Genomic DNA, 14316 nt, shown 5'->3' with positions numbered 1-14316 from the left:
TTCTCAGAGCGTCCAGACGTGAGCAGGCGGGCTGTCTGCTGGGCTGCTGGCTGTGTCGACACAGCTGCACAGGCTGCTTCCAGATTCCTCGCCATCTCTGTAGAGGCAGTTGATGATGTCCGTCTGCAGCAGGCACACGAGGAAGGAGCAGAGCAGAGAGGGAGGCAAGCATTTTGTGTAATTACAACATTCAGCAGAGAGCATGCTCTTAAGGGAAATATTTTTAGTAAGATTTTGGGTTGCTTACTACACAGAGACCATCTTGTGAGGCCACCTCCGCCCTCCAACCTATCCCTTTGCCCAGTTGACCACACACACTGAAAAAGTAAATTTCAAAGAAGCCAGCGTTCTAAACTGCTCTGAATTATCTTGGCCTGGTTTTTCTCTCCTTCCTTTACAGTCTCGAACCACCGATGCCTAGGAAACGGTTGTCGAAACAAGCGTTTCTGATTGGCATCTCTGATTGCTGAGATAGCCACCCCGCCTCAGGTCCTCACCTGGAATCCTTGTGCGATATTTTTTGAGTCTTTGCGTTTCACTTTGCCCTTCAGACAGGTTCTTCCTTCCTACACGTTCATTTGAGCAATCAGATGGTGTATGGCCACAACAGAAATAACTGTTGGTGCAAACTCGACTGATTACCAGAAACATCTTCCAGGTGTTTCAGTGGCTGGCGAGCGGCATTAGCTAGAAACCACAAAATGTCCCCAAATGGCGTTCCTTAGAGTGCTTCGAAAACCAAAACAAGAATTTAATCTCATCCTGTGTGTGGTTGTGGATGAATTATCTTTACCTCGGGGCAGGGGTGCGGTGGGGGTGGGGTCGTGCGGAAAGTTAACAGGGCGCGATTGACAGATGTGCAAACTTGGAAGCCGCTGGCTTACAATGACTTTACAACAAGACCATTTAAAACAGCGCAGGAACATCAAAACCCATATGGAAGGTGGGAAATAGCTGAGCTTCTGAGCCGCAGAGCGTGACGCAGAAGGAATTATGTTTTGCTGATAATGTGAAGGGCACCAGGTTGTCATAAAAGTCAGCTCGCCAGGTGTTGTGCACACACCTATGTGGTCCTAGCACTTGGGAAGAGGTGGAGTTTGAGGTCCTCCCTGGGTGTGTGGCAAGTTCAGGGTAGCCTGTGCTACATGAGACCAAGTCTTAAAGAAGAAATGTCAACACGTTCTGCCTCTGTTGGGTATTGTATTTTCTCAGATACTAATTGAGTGCTTATCGTATGCAGGGTGTTGAGAGTACAATCCTTAGGGTGTGGCCCTTGTCCTTGAGAAGTCCCCTCTGTGACTGGCGGCATCGAGATTACAGTTCTTAGACTCATTCTGGGTTGGTGGAGTGTTTCTGAGGCAGGGTCTCACTATTACTGCTGCTGTGTAGACTAGGCTGCCTGGAACTCAGATCTGCCTGCCTCTGGCTGCAGAGGGCTGGGACTGCAGTGCCAGCCATCAGACCCAGCCCAGGATCATCATTCCTTCAACACTGCCCGCTCCCAGTCTACCGTTGTTTTCTTGAAGAATTACTTATTACACACTTGTGCCAAAAACTATACTTACACTCTGTTGTAAAGAAAGAACAGTGGAGCGGCAAAAAACAGACTGCACTGTTTGTTCTAACAGAACAAATTTATTAAAATAGATTTAACTCAACAGCAGAACCAGTGAGGAATCCTGAACACTATGGAATTAATTTGTTCAAAATCACATAACTAATTGGGGGGTCAACTTCAATTCCAATGCTAAACTGGTGCTTGTTTTTTTATTTTCTGCTTCCTTCTTTAAGTTGAGATGTACGCTCATAAGAACAAGGTCCTATCTACCCACACTGGCACACTATGAGGCCTGAACATTTGCTGGACTCAATAAGAAGAAAGTGTTGTTAAAATAATACTTCTCACATTGTGCGTATGTGTGTCTGTGTCTGGGTGCTTTGCCTGCATATATGGCTGTGTGCACTCTGCAAGCAGAAGCCAGAAGAGGACAGTGATTCTCCTGGAATTAAAGTTACAGATAGTTGCTGAGCTACCGTGTGGGTGCAGGGAACCCCTTTTTCTTTTCTCTTTCCCTCTTCCCACCGCTTTGATTTTATATGACAGTGTTTCTCTGTGTACCCTGGCTGTCCTGGAATTTGCTTTATAGGCCAGGCTGGCCTCGAACTCAAGATCTACCTGCCTCTGCTTTCCCGAGTGCTGGGATTAAAGGCTTGCACACTGCCACCCAGTCTCAGCTCCCACTTTTTGACCCTTTCACTCTCCCGTGAGTAATTCTTTCCTCTGTGTCTGGGGACGGTGCTGCTCTAAATCTTTGGGCCTGCATCTTTGTCCTTTCTCCTTCTGTGCTTCTGTCATAGCCAGGGAGTGTGTGGAGAGCTTGAATAAGTCCGTGAGGAAGGCTGAGTTAATGTTAGCTGAGAGAAAAGTGCCAAGACTGTACACGAGTGGAACGAAGCTAGCAAGCTAGGCCGACCAGAACAGACACTGCTCCCTGCAAACTGCGTACGACGTGGGGGAGCCTGCTGTGACTCTGGTTCCTTCTGCCCTCAGTGGAGCCCTTTTAGCTGGAACTGATTTCCTCCGACCTCATGGAGGCCAAGGTGGTGATGTCAGAACTCAAATACTATGAGTCCTTTAGAAGTCTCTGAAAATTCCGCCTGTCATAGGTACAACGGTAGGGCTATGGAACCAAAAATAAAACTATCTGGGCTGACGAGAGGTTTCCACAGGTAAAAGCACTTGTGAAAGCCTTACATCCTGAGTTTGAGTCTTCTGAGCCCCTGTGGAAGGGAGAAGAGGACTGACCCCAGAGAGCTCTCCTCTGACCTCCACATGGGTGCGCCCCAGACTTTGTGCACACAGGAGAATTAATAAAAAGTTGTTTTTTTATGTAAGTTAAAGAGTGCTACTATAGTCCTTTCTCTTTAAACCCTTTCAGGATTCACGTATGAAAAGGACCCCAGGCTATACTTCGATGACACTTGCGTGGTGCCGGAAAGACTGGAAGGTAAGGCGCCCATCCGAGACTCGGTGCTAAGGTGCGAGGGTTAGCCATTCCAGATCACCTCAGTCGGTTCCACCATGTTTGGTGACCAGTAGCTGCTGCTTCTTGTGCGAGTCCCTGAGAAACTTCAGCCTAAATGATGCATGCATACCCCTGTCCCACACAGGCAAAGTCAAGCAGGAGCCCACCATGTATCGCGAGGGGCCCCCGTACCAGAGGCGAGGCTCTCTGCAGCTGTGGCAGTTTCTCGTCACCCTTCTGGATGACCCAGCCAATGCCCACTTCATCGCCTGGACTGGCCGAGGCATGGAGTTCAAGCTCATAGAACCGGAAGAGGTGAGTCCGGGTGTCTCCATTACTTCCCTGTTGATAATGTATCGGGGCTTACAGTTTCAGGGGCAGGTAAGAGTCTGTCATGGTGGGGAGGCGGGGCAACAAGCTGTGGGCATGTCACAGGGCCACTTGTGGAGATCAGTTCTCCTATATGCGGGTCTCAAACTCAAGTTGCCAGGATGGGTAGTGTAAGTGAATGCCTTGCTTGACCCATTGAACCATCACACCAACCTTACTACATACTCAGATGCCTCTAACTTAGACAGATAGGATCACCAGAGATAAGTCTTAAAGTATTTAGTGTGTGTGTGTGTGTGTGTGTGTGTGTGTGTGTGTGTGTGTGTGTGTGTGTATTCGTGCCATGTGTGTACAGTGCGCACGGAAGCCAGGAAAAGGCGTTGGATCCCCTGGAACTGGAGTTACGGGTGTTGGTTTGACTGCGGGTGCTGGGATCTAACATGGGTCTCGTGCAAGAGCAGAGAGCCCTTAACCGCTCGGCCATCTTTCTAGCTGTCTCTCCAGAACGTAGATGCTTATTAAAAAGTATGCTCTGTCGGAGCCTGGTCGTTGTAGCGAGGGTTACTGTTGCTCTCTTGCTGTGACAAACACCATGATCAAAGGACACCGGGGTTTGGGTTTTGGTTTATAACTCCTATCACTGTTCATCATCCAAGGAGGTCGGCAGGAGCTGACACAGAAGCTATGAAGAAGTGTTGCTTACTGGCTTGCTCCCCCTGACTTTCTTATAAAAACCAGGGGAGCCCCCACTTAGGATTGAACGGGCCCTCCCACACCTATTAAGACAAGGCGATACAGCAGTTGTCCACAGCCTTCTTAGTGCTGTGACCCCTAATATAGTACCGCCTGCGTGGTGGCCCTAGGCATAAAACTATTTTTGTTGCTACTTCATAACTATAATTTTACTACTCTTATGAACCGTAATGCCAGTATCTGATGTGCAGATGGTCTGAGGCGACCCCTGAGAGAGGGTCATACACGAGATTGAGAGCCGCCGCTCTACAAGCTTGCCTGCAGCCCGATTCTTACGGAGGCATTTTCTCCACTTCTCCGTGACTAACTTGTGTAAAGCTGACGTATAACTAGATGGCACACCAGTAGTTAAAGGAAGGGCACAAACTTCCTTTATTTAATAGAAAAGGAAACCTTTTGCCATCTCTTTTGCTCAGAGCTATTAACAGAAAGACAGACCCACCTCCTTGTCAGTGAAGAGGATGCCACCGCTGCCCCGGCCTGAACACACACAGCATAGCGTGTTTAAGCCGGTTATTCACGTAACCCATTTCAAAGGGAGTAATTTTAATTTCTGTTTGGCTTAGAGTTTAAAAGGTTAAGGATGGGAAAGATACACATCCACACTCTCGGTGGCTGACATACCCTTCTTTTAATAGTGTGTGGTCAGACAGCCACCATCCCAGAGTAGGGTACAATGAAGATGAGAGGCACCCTCGGGAGGCACTCCATTAAGGACTGCAGTTAGCAGCAGGAGGGAACACCCTGACACTCGGTGTGGAAGGACGTGGTCTGAAAGTTGATAGGAGAAAGAGGAGGGGAAAGTAGACTAGAAATGGGGGGGGGACGGGGGACGACCGTGCACTGGTTTAAAATGGCAGGCTTCATTTAAAGTGGTATAAAACAGAGTTCTGAGAGTGAGGGCGGGGGAGGCTCCAGCGTGCATCTCCAGCACCCATATCTGTAATGCCAGCCAGTCAGGGAGTCGGGACAGGGAGGCCCCTGGAGCTCCTTGGCTGTCCAGCCTAATCAAATGGATGAGTCCCAGATTAGAGAGAGGGCCCGTCTGAAAGAATAAAGTTCAGAACAGCCCGGGAGACACCAGCTTGGCTCTCTGGGCTCCGTATGAAATAACAGCACATACACACTCGCGTGCACATGCAGATATAGTATCCCCGTCTCCTGTTTATCCCCAGAAAGGCTGTCAGCACGTAATGCTGCAGACAGCCTCTGATTGGGCTCTGTCATACAGAGAGGGTCAGCCTCTAGTCACGCTGCATAGCTGCTGCCCTCCCATAGCTCGCTCCCCCCCCCCTCTGCCTTCCTAACCCCTCACTGCCTTCCTATGACACACCCGGTTTATGTGAGGCTGGTGACGGGATGGCACCTTGACCATCGAGGGTGTTTGAAAGGAAAGTAAACCTGTCTGGCGAGCAGCCCTTATTGATCGAATTCATTCCACAAACAGGAGCTTTTATGACTTTATTGCCACGGCCTCGGGCCCGAGCGCAGGCTGTCCAGCTGCAGGTAAACCTGGTTATGAGCCTCTGTGAGGCCATTATTGAATCTCCCCATCTCTGCCAACAGTAAGGAAAAGGATGGACATATGGCAGAGGGCTCCGGCTTTCTTATTTAATGAAGGAGCTGATACTAACCCAGAACGCTCATAAAGTCACGTGTGTGAAGCCTATGGTAGTCCTGAGCCTCTCCGTTGACTGAGTAGCATTGTTGGTGTTATCATCATCATCATCATCCTCATCATCATCACTATTGCAATTTTAGTGCCGAGGTGGCTCGCTAAGTCTGCCTGTGCTGCAACCCACAGGAGTGGATTCTCTCCATCGTGGTCCTGGAAATGCCTCCCAGTGCCTCTGCCCATTGAGCCATCCTACCACACCCTCAGCCTCCTTTCTTTAGGAGTTGCTTTTTTATCCTCTGTACCCTGAGACTTATTCTTAAGCTCCCTCATACATACAGGGCCCTTTGCAATCTTGGGAGCTGCTTAGCCTTGGCCTGCACGGTGTCGTGAGGACTCTTGTCCTCATTGATATCAGGAAGATACCGCCAGCTCCTGGGAAAAGCTGTAAGACGTTGTCGTGGGGGAGCGTAAAGGGTGAAGCAGAGGAAGAAGCTGCTGGGGACGTAATTGTAGGCAGCTGTGTGGCTGAGTGGTGCACTCTGGGTAATTATCCACAATATCCATTACACTGTGCATGGAAATTGTGGTTTTAGAACTGCGTTCTGGCAGGCCCCCTAATCAAATGTCTTTTGATACTCATCCAGCTTAGCACCCTCTCAATTACGACTGACTCGGCTCTAATCTGGAGCCATTTTAACTGTGAATCGGCATCGGTGTGAATATTGGGGGCGGCGGGGGGTTGTATGTTGAACGTGTGGCAGGCAGATCAGTGATGCTGTGGGAGGTTTTAAAGGCTGGCTTGCTGGAAAGAGCCTCTCCTTGTTCTGTGACTAATCACTTGCTCTTTGAAGAGGAGTAGGTGAGTCCCCTGTCCCTTGTCCCCTCCCCCATCTGGCCTCGGCTCCCAAAATGTATGCATTCTAACTTAGGAACCAGAGAGGGGTGAGCTGCCGATATATGCTCGCCCGCCTGCTCCTCCCGACACCAAATAGGGGACTGCCTGAATCCCCAACTCATCACACGGGCCGAGTGGATGAGTCAGTAACCATAGCTACCAAAGCAGCCTTGAGATCTGCACATACACGAAACCTCTCCAGTAAGCCGTTGCATGCACTGACAGCAGGGAGAGGTCACCTTTCAAGCGGAGGACTAGGCAGAATTTGTTTTCTGCCACTGAGCGGAGAGACTGGCAGCTGCCTGATGTCCCCCGTCACTTGGGGCAGCCAGGCTGGCAGTGAGTTTCAGTGTGATTGCTGTCGACCCTGGTGGCACTGCGATCGACTTAGCAGGTCTCTCTTCTTACTTAGCAATATATTTCCATTGGTTTAAAATATTTACCTTTGAGAGGCAAGTCGACACACACCTCTAATCCCAACACCCCAGAGGCTAAGACGGGCTGTCTGAAACCAGCCTGGGCTACGTAGTAAGTTCCAGGCCAGCAACAGCTGCACAATGAGACCCTATCTGACATAAAAATGACCTCAAACCAGGATTTAGTTTTTGTAAAGTTTTGCCTTTTGGGCCTTTCTTAAAGATAGACTCGAGTTGATGAAAGTGGAACTTGAGACCCACGATGTCTGGTTACCTGAGAGATAACTAAACAAGTAGAAATTAAAGTTGCATGGGATTTCTGGAAGGGCAAAGTAGAAACCTGGTTGCTCTGGTATTTGCTAGAGGTCTCTCAAGAGTCCTGAAATCAGGAGGGGTTTCTGTCACTGCAGCCTAAGAGTTGATGCGGACTGCTGTTGTCTTTGCACACCTCCACTTTAACCTTTGGCTTTGTGGCAGTGTGCGTGTGCGTGCATGCGTCTCAAGAGCGAGTTGGGTGTTGATGGGTACATGCCTGTGACCAGGTACTGGGAAGCAGAGGCGGGAGGGTAGCACGTATGGAGCAAGCCTGGACTCCATAGAGAGAGATCCTGTCTCTAACACGAAGTTCAGAAAAGAACCAAAAAGGTGTGGCTAGGTGGACTTTTGAAGTGTGGTGGGGTTTTGTTTTGGTTTTTGTTATTGTTGTTGGGTTTTGGGGGTTTTTTGTTGTTGTTTTTAGGGGGTTGTTTGCTTTGGGTTTTGTTTTCTTTTGGTTTGGTTTGGTCTTAAGGTTTCTCTGTGTAGCCATGACTGTCCTGGAACTCTCTGAAGACCAGGCTGCCTGAGACTCACGAGATCCACCTGCCTCTGCCTCTTGAGTGCTAGGATTAAAGGTTTACATGACTATGCCCAGCCAAATTTTCTAAAGGGAACTAGAATGAAGGCCTCAGACAGCTTAGGTTTGCAGTGGAGCCACCACTCTCAAGCAGTCGCTGACAAGTCACTCTCAGGCAGGAGCACGAGCGTTTGCATGCTGGGAACAAAACTTGATATCTAGTAGACTCTAGTAGGAAATATCCTGCTATAATTCCTTTTTGCCCAAAGCTCCAATTACATCTCCTCATCCCTGCACCTCAAGTGGACCAGGTTGCTATAATGCACTTTAGAACCATGCAAGAAGCCCTGTTAATTTTTCATTAAATGGATAATGGTGCTGTGTGCTTTACTGCCCATTCTGCGGGTCTGCTGGGAGCCAAGAGCTGGATAGAATAGGCCATAATGATCTGAATCCCCCTTAGTCCGCAAGCTGCAGTAAGTAAACATCTCCCAGCCCCTCTCCAATCTTATTAGAATTGAACTTCTGCTCTGCAGGCCCATTAGCAGCTCACAAGCATGTTCCTAATGTTTCAGGAATGACCGTTCTAATTATTCCTTATTGACTGCTACAGAGACCATGGCACTTAATGGCAATATGTTAATGGTCCGTGAGTATTGGTCAATAATTCATAAATGGAGAAGTAGCAGAGAGCCCGTGTCCTCTGGGATGCCAACCAAGTCCTCTACAGTCTTACAATGTTACACGTCTTCTACCCCGGGTCTCACCTCCTAGGAACTGTGACCGAATCGTCACCTTTACTTAATATTTGATCTTGAGAGAATTAAATGCTTTCCTTTCCAAGTTAGGGAGGCTGATCATTAGCCAGAGCCGTTGAGTTACGAAATATCCGGGGAGCGTGTTTGAATCTTGGCTCTCCTGTCTCTCCAGGTTGCCCGGCGTTGGGGTATTCAGAAGAACCGGCCAGCCATGAACTACGACAAGCTGAGCCGTTCCCTCCGCTATTACTATGAGAAAGGCATCATGCAGAAGGTAAGCACCTACAGATGCTTAGAGTGCCCCGCCGCTTTCAAGGAAGATGTCCCTACCCTCTGTCATGAGGTCATTTACAGTAGCTAGAGGAAGTGAACCTCATAAGCGAATCTGGGATAGGAAAGAATCTGCCAAGCACAAAGAAAAGAATTGCAAGACAGAGTATCACACCTCTAACGCCCGCACTTGGGACGTAGAAACAGGATCCAGGAAGTCAAGGCCCGTTTCACCTATGTATCAAACTCTAGGCCAGCCGTAGGGTGTAAGCTCCCGTCTCCTAAAACTTGAAATCAGAAGGAGACAGGTGGATATTTAAAGTACCCTTAGGACTGAAGAGGTTGTCGACAACACTGGCCTCTCTCCCGAGACCTGACTTCAGATCTCAGCACCCATGTCAGGCAGCGAGCAGCCTTCTGGAACTCCAGCTCCCGCAGGTCCGATGCCCTCTTCTGGCCTCTGCAGACACTGTACACACATGATAAGCATACATGTCCTCAGGCTCACGTGTATACATAACGACAAAAAAAAAAAGGCTTTTTTAAAAAGTGCTTTTAATGCTGTTGAGCACGTGCTGACAGAAGTTGCTGTGGAAAACCCAAGAGGAAGTTGGCTTCTGCTTTTGTTAAACTGCCTCCGGTTACAAAAGACCCAAAGACTTAGGTCAGCTCCTGCTGTGTGTGTAAGGGGAGACACTGAGGAATCAACTTACAGTTTCTATTCCATACAGCTTGAAACCTTTAGTTGTTAAAGCACGTGCCACAGCATCTACACCTGTCATTTCAGTGAGACACTGTCTCAAGGGGTTAGAAGAATAACCTTGTTTCTCTTTTAAACCTATACAACCTGGAACTTAAGAGACCCTAAGTTGGTCAAATAGTAGCCGTGTCATTCAGTAAGAGGTAGAAGATAATATGTGTTTTTGAAAAAGCCACTGTAGAGTCCTTATTAGAGGAAGGGGTTAAGGGACTTCAGCCTTAAAAATCCCATTGACACATGGAAGGTGGGACTGAACGCACCTTTCTTAAATGCCCCATACATGCTATAGTTCCCCAGACTCTAGCCTTTACACCGTCGTGGAGCCCACACGCACAGGTTGTCTTTCCTTCCCCAGAATGCTTGGGATAAGAAGCATTTAATATTTTGAAGATGATCAATTTTTTTGGAGTATTTGCATAGACTCTAGTTAATTTTATGTTATTTTATCCACTACCACCAGTCCTCCCCACCCCACCCCCACCAAAAAAACCTATATCCATTAACATTGCGTGCCATTTTCCCACCAACCCATTTAATATTCTAAGATCAAACCTCAAACGCAGGAAGAAGGGTTTTGTCAGTTGTGTTTCTGTTGCATTAAAACACCATGACCAAGGCAGCATACACACACACACACACACACACACACACACACACACACACACACACACACACACACAATCTCTTGAATAGTACATTTGGTTCATTTGGCTCTTATGATGTGTGTGAACCCTTTGAAATAGCACATCTGTCCTGGGAAAATCGCAAGCTCCAGAGGTCACTGGAAATGTGGTCCGGTGCCTGTGCCAGTCCCATGGCAACCAGGCTGCCTAAACTGTCCGTATAGGCAGAATACGGCTCGCTGCTAAAGGAGCCTAATCCAGCATGCATTCGAAATTAAAAAATTCAAATGCTGTCTTTTAAAATCCTGAACTATGGTGTCAACAAACCCCTTGGCAGGGAATAGGTCCCTAAGATGCGATTGGAATAATCAGCTACTAATTAATCAGCCCCTTGGTGCCCGACTCCCTGAGAGGGTGGCGTCTTTAAAGTTCTCGTTTTCTTCACTGGAGCCCCATGCCGTGTTCCAGCTGAGTTGTGTGTGACATGTGTTCTCACGCAGGTGGCCGGGGAACGGTACGTCTACAAGTTTGTCTGTGACCCGGATGCACTTTTCTCCATGGCCTTCCCCGACAATCAGCGCCCGTTCCTGAAGGCAGAGTCAGATTGCCCCCTCAATGAGGAGGACACCCTGCCACTCACTCACTTTGAAGACAACCCTGCTTACCTCCTGGACATGGATCGATGCAGCGGCCTCCCCTACGCCGAAGGCTTCGCTTACTAAGTCTCTCAATGGCTGAGTAGCCAAACCCTAGAGCTAGCAGTCCTCATTCAGGCAAACAAGGGCAGTGGTTTTGTTTGTGTTCTTGGCTGTTCCTAAAGCTTGCCCTTTGAATATTATCTGGAGAACCCAAGCTGTCTCTGGATTTGACACCCTTAAAGACACACACCTTGGCTAGGGAGTGGGAACCAGGGGAGACGGAAACCCACCACATGGCTGGTGATTCTGAATCCGTTCCCGGGAAGATGCAGAAGTGGATCCTGCTTGCCACCGTGGCCAGTCTGTGCAGAGCAGTGTAGCAGCGTGTTCAGGTTAGCGCCCATGAGAGGGGACCGAGTTATGACAATCTACTTTGATCATGGACTACTAACTGCCTTCACCCAGGAGGCTTAGACTTGCACAATTCTTTGGAAAGAAACTGCACACCCATAGGGAAGTTGATAAGGCTGGGTTGGGGAGGCTCAGACCATTGAGGCTTGAAATTTGCAAAACTCTTGTAGCTCATTCTGAAACCGGGGAGGCCAGGAGAGAGAGAGCTGTTACTCACTCCATGGTTCTCCGACCACTGCTCCTCTTGGGCCTTCCAGCCCAGCGGTCACCATAAGTTGAACCGAGTCCTCCTCCTCCCAGTCACACAGCTGAGCGCAGAAGGCTTGTTTAGAGAGATGATGAACATGACAGTATTTTGTTTCGCTTCGATTGGGGGGTGGGGATCATTTTGCTTTTGGTGATTGTTTTGGGGGGAAAAACAGTTTATATAAACTGATTTTTGTAGTTTTGGTATTTAAAGCAAAAAAACAAAAAAACAAAAAAACAAAACCTTTTTTGGTAACTGCACTGCATCCCTTAGGTGGGGTGGTGCCCGCTTCAGAAGACGCTGCAGCCTGAGGGGCTCTGCTAGGGCTTCCCCTTCGCCACTTAGAGGCCTGCTTGGTGCTTTCTGCACCAGACAACCTGTTGAGTCATTTAACCTGATTTGTATATTTGAAGTGTGCAGGGCACCCTGGACACAGCTTAGAGTTCTCTGCGTCTAGTTCTCCATGCTCGCTAACTCCTTCTCTGGGAAGCAGATGTACATACATACTACATACATGTCATGTCCATGTACATACTACATACATGTCATGTCCGTTTAACAGCTGGTCACCTGCTGGGAACCCAGGCATCCGCCTTGCTTTCCTATTTCAGTTTTGGACTTTCAACCCTGCACAGTGGTTCCCTGGGGTCCGAAACTTACCTGTCACTTACAGGTAAAACAGCGCTAGCTAGCATTTCTGGCTTCCCACTACGTTTTCTTCTTCTTCTTTTTTTTAATTTTTTATTCTGATTGCTGTATTATATTGGGAATGTTCTAAGCAACCAAACTAAAGCTGTGTAAAAAAAAAAAAAAAAAAATGGGTTTGGAGTGGCGGGAAAGTCAGCAGGAAGCGCCAGTGCTTCTCTGCCTGACTCCTTCCTTGTTGACAGGAGTTCGCTGTCCTTGACACACTCCACTCGTCCTGTTCCTCACGCGAGGGACACAGAGCTGACTGAGCAAGCGTGGGACATTCTTCACTGTCCCGCGAGTGAGGCACTCCACAACCTCCTCATTACCTGTGGGAAGAGGCTCACAGGAATGAGGGGTTACGTTTTAGAGCCATGAGAACCTAAGGTTTTCTTCTCGAAAGCTAGTCAGCCCACAGAGGTGTCAGACCTGAAGCTTGGGCCTTAATTAGCATTGTGCTCTGAGGAAAGGACTCTTTCCTAAGCGTATTTATAGCTTTCTAATCTACACACAGTCTATACATAGATGCGTATTTTACCCCAGCCGGCTAGAGATTTATTTGTTGTAAATGCTGTATAGATTTTTGGGGTTCTTTTTTGTTCTTCTCTTTACTTATACTGGTTTGGGGTTTGTTTTAGTTTTCTTTAATGAATTTATGCTGTTTTCGGGGAGGGGGGTTGAGAAGAATCTTCTGTAGCCTGAGCTGCCCCTCCCCTGTAGTGATGGGCGCTGTGCCATCAAGGGACACCGGACAGTAGCGCCACTTTGCATTCCCACCGGACTCATTGTACCTCCCGGAGAGCCGTCCCTGTCAAGGCGTGGGGGCCTCTTTCATGCATTTGCTTCTTTTCCAGAGTGTGGACATCTACAGTGCAGAAAGGCTTCAGCCTGCCAGTTGATTTGAACTACTTCCCCTGCACAGGGCTGTGTACATCCTGCCGAGCTGTGTTATATTCTGTACTGTGTACAATAAAGAAGATCGCTTTCCTTTACCCGCTCCTGAAACCGGTCTCTTTTTTTCCCCCCTCGGTGTTTTGGTTTTTCGCATAAGCAAGAGCTGCTGGGTATTCACCTAACCCCTGCCCCCATCTTCAGCTACCGAGCCTTATTAATGGATGATGGAGTTAAGTTAGGGCTGGAGATCTTATCCGAGGGGTTTAAAGGCAGAGAGAGATAGATACTACACGAAATCCAAGGTGAGCCAGCTACCCCAGGGCCACGAGTCACTCCCCTGCCCCCCTTAAAGCATGGTTTGTTTGAACCTCGGAGTCTGAAAAGAATAACTAAGCAAGACTTTTATCAGTTTCTTCTAACTCAGCCCCTTTGGTTGATAATTTTGAAACTGCTGAGCACAAAAACCATTCCAAGTTTTTCTCCTGATAGGTTCTGCTTTGGACAAGTTGAAAACGTTCTTTTTTTTTTTTTTTTTTTTTAGATTTATTTATTTATTATAGATGAGTACACTGTCGCTGTCTTCAGACATGCCAGAAGAGGGCATCAGATCCCATTACAGATGGTTGTGAGCCACCATGTGGTTGCTGGGATTTGAACTCAGGACCTCTGGAAGAGCAGCCACTGCTCTTAACCACTGAGCCATCTCTCCAGCCCCCAGTTGAAAACGTTCTTAACGGTCCCTCAAAAGAGCTACCTTTTTTTTTTTTTTTTTTTTTTTTTTTTCCATGTAGTGGTAGATAATCCTCTATGTCCCCCACTCTTGGGGAAAAAATAAACAACATGTAACACATACGTGGAGGGGAGCCGTTGGCAAAGTTGTGTAGCATCCCATGTGCTGGGTTCCTGTTTCATCCTGGTTATCTCTCTTTAACTTGGGGCTTTCGAGACTCCTGTTGTAGGAGAGAAACAAAGTGAAGCCTTTCAGGGCCTAGAACAGAAGGCTTTCTGCAAGGTATCAGTTATCTTTCTTTCACTGTCTTACAAGCCCTGAAGTGTAGAAACATCCAAGACTGAATTGGTACGCGGCCGGCCGCTTAATGGGAGCATGTGGGGAGGTGAGTGAATTCCACATGAACTCCATTAGCTTCGACAGAT

General features: G+C 48.1%; 1 protein-coding gene across 2 annotated transcripts in view; it reads left to right on the top strand.

The window, feature by feature from the left end:
- The window catches only part of Etv5 (ETS variant transcription factor 5), a 58173-nt gene extending 44914 nt beyond the window's left edge, over positions 1-13259 (top strand). Inside the window, exons 10-13 of one of the 2 annotated variants that reach the window (XM_032900013.1) lie at positions 2940-3008; positions 3172-3341; positions 8804-8905; positions 10785-13259. In XM_032900013.1, the coding sequence (XP_032755904.1) occupies positions 2940-3008; positions 3172-3341; positions 8804-8905; positions 10785-11006 (563 nt within the window). In that variant the 3' untranslated portion in view covers positions 11007-13259. The remainder of the gene's footprint in view (positions 1-2939; positions 3009-3171; positions 3342-8803; positions 8906-10784) is intronic. The other variant, XM_032900012.1, reaches the window with a different exon arrangement.
- Positions 13260-14316: the final 1057 nt, after the last annotated feature.

This window comes from Rattus rattus, chromosome 4, assembly GCF_011064425.1.
Source record: "Rattus rattus isolate New Zealand chromosome 4, Rrattus_CSIRO_v1, whole genome shotgun sequence".
Taxonomy (NCBI): Eukaryota; Metazoa; Chordata; class Mammalia; order Rodentia; family Muridae; genus Rattus; species Rattus rattus.
This window is presented reverse-complemented; position numbering and strand designations above follow the sequence as displayed.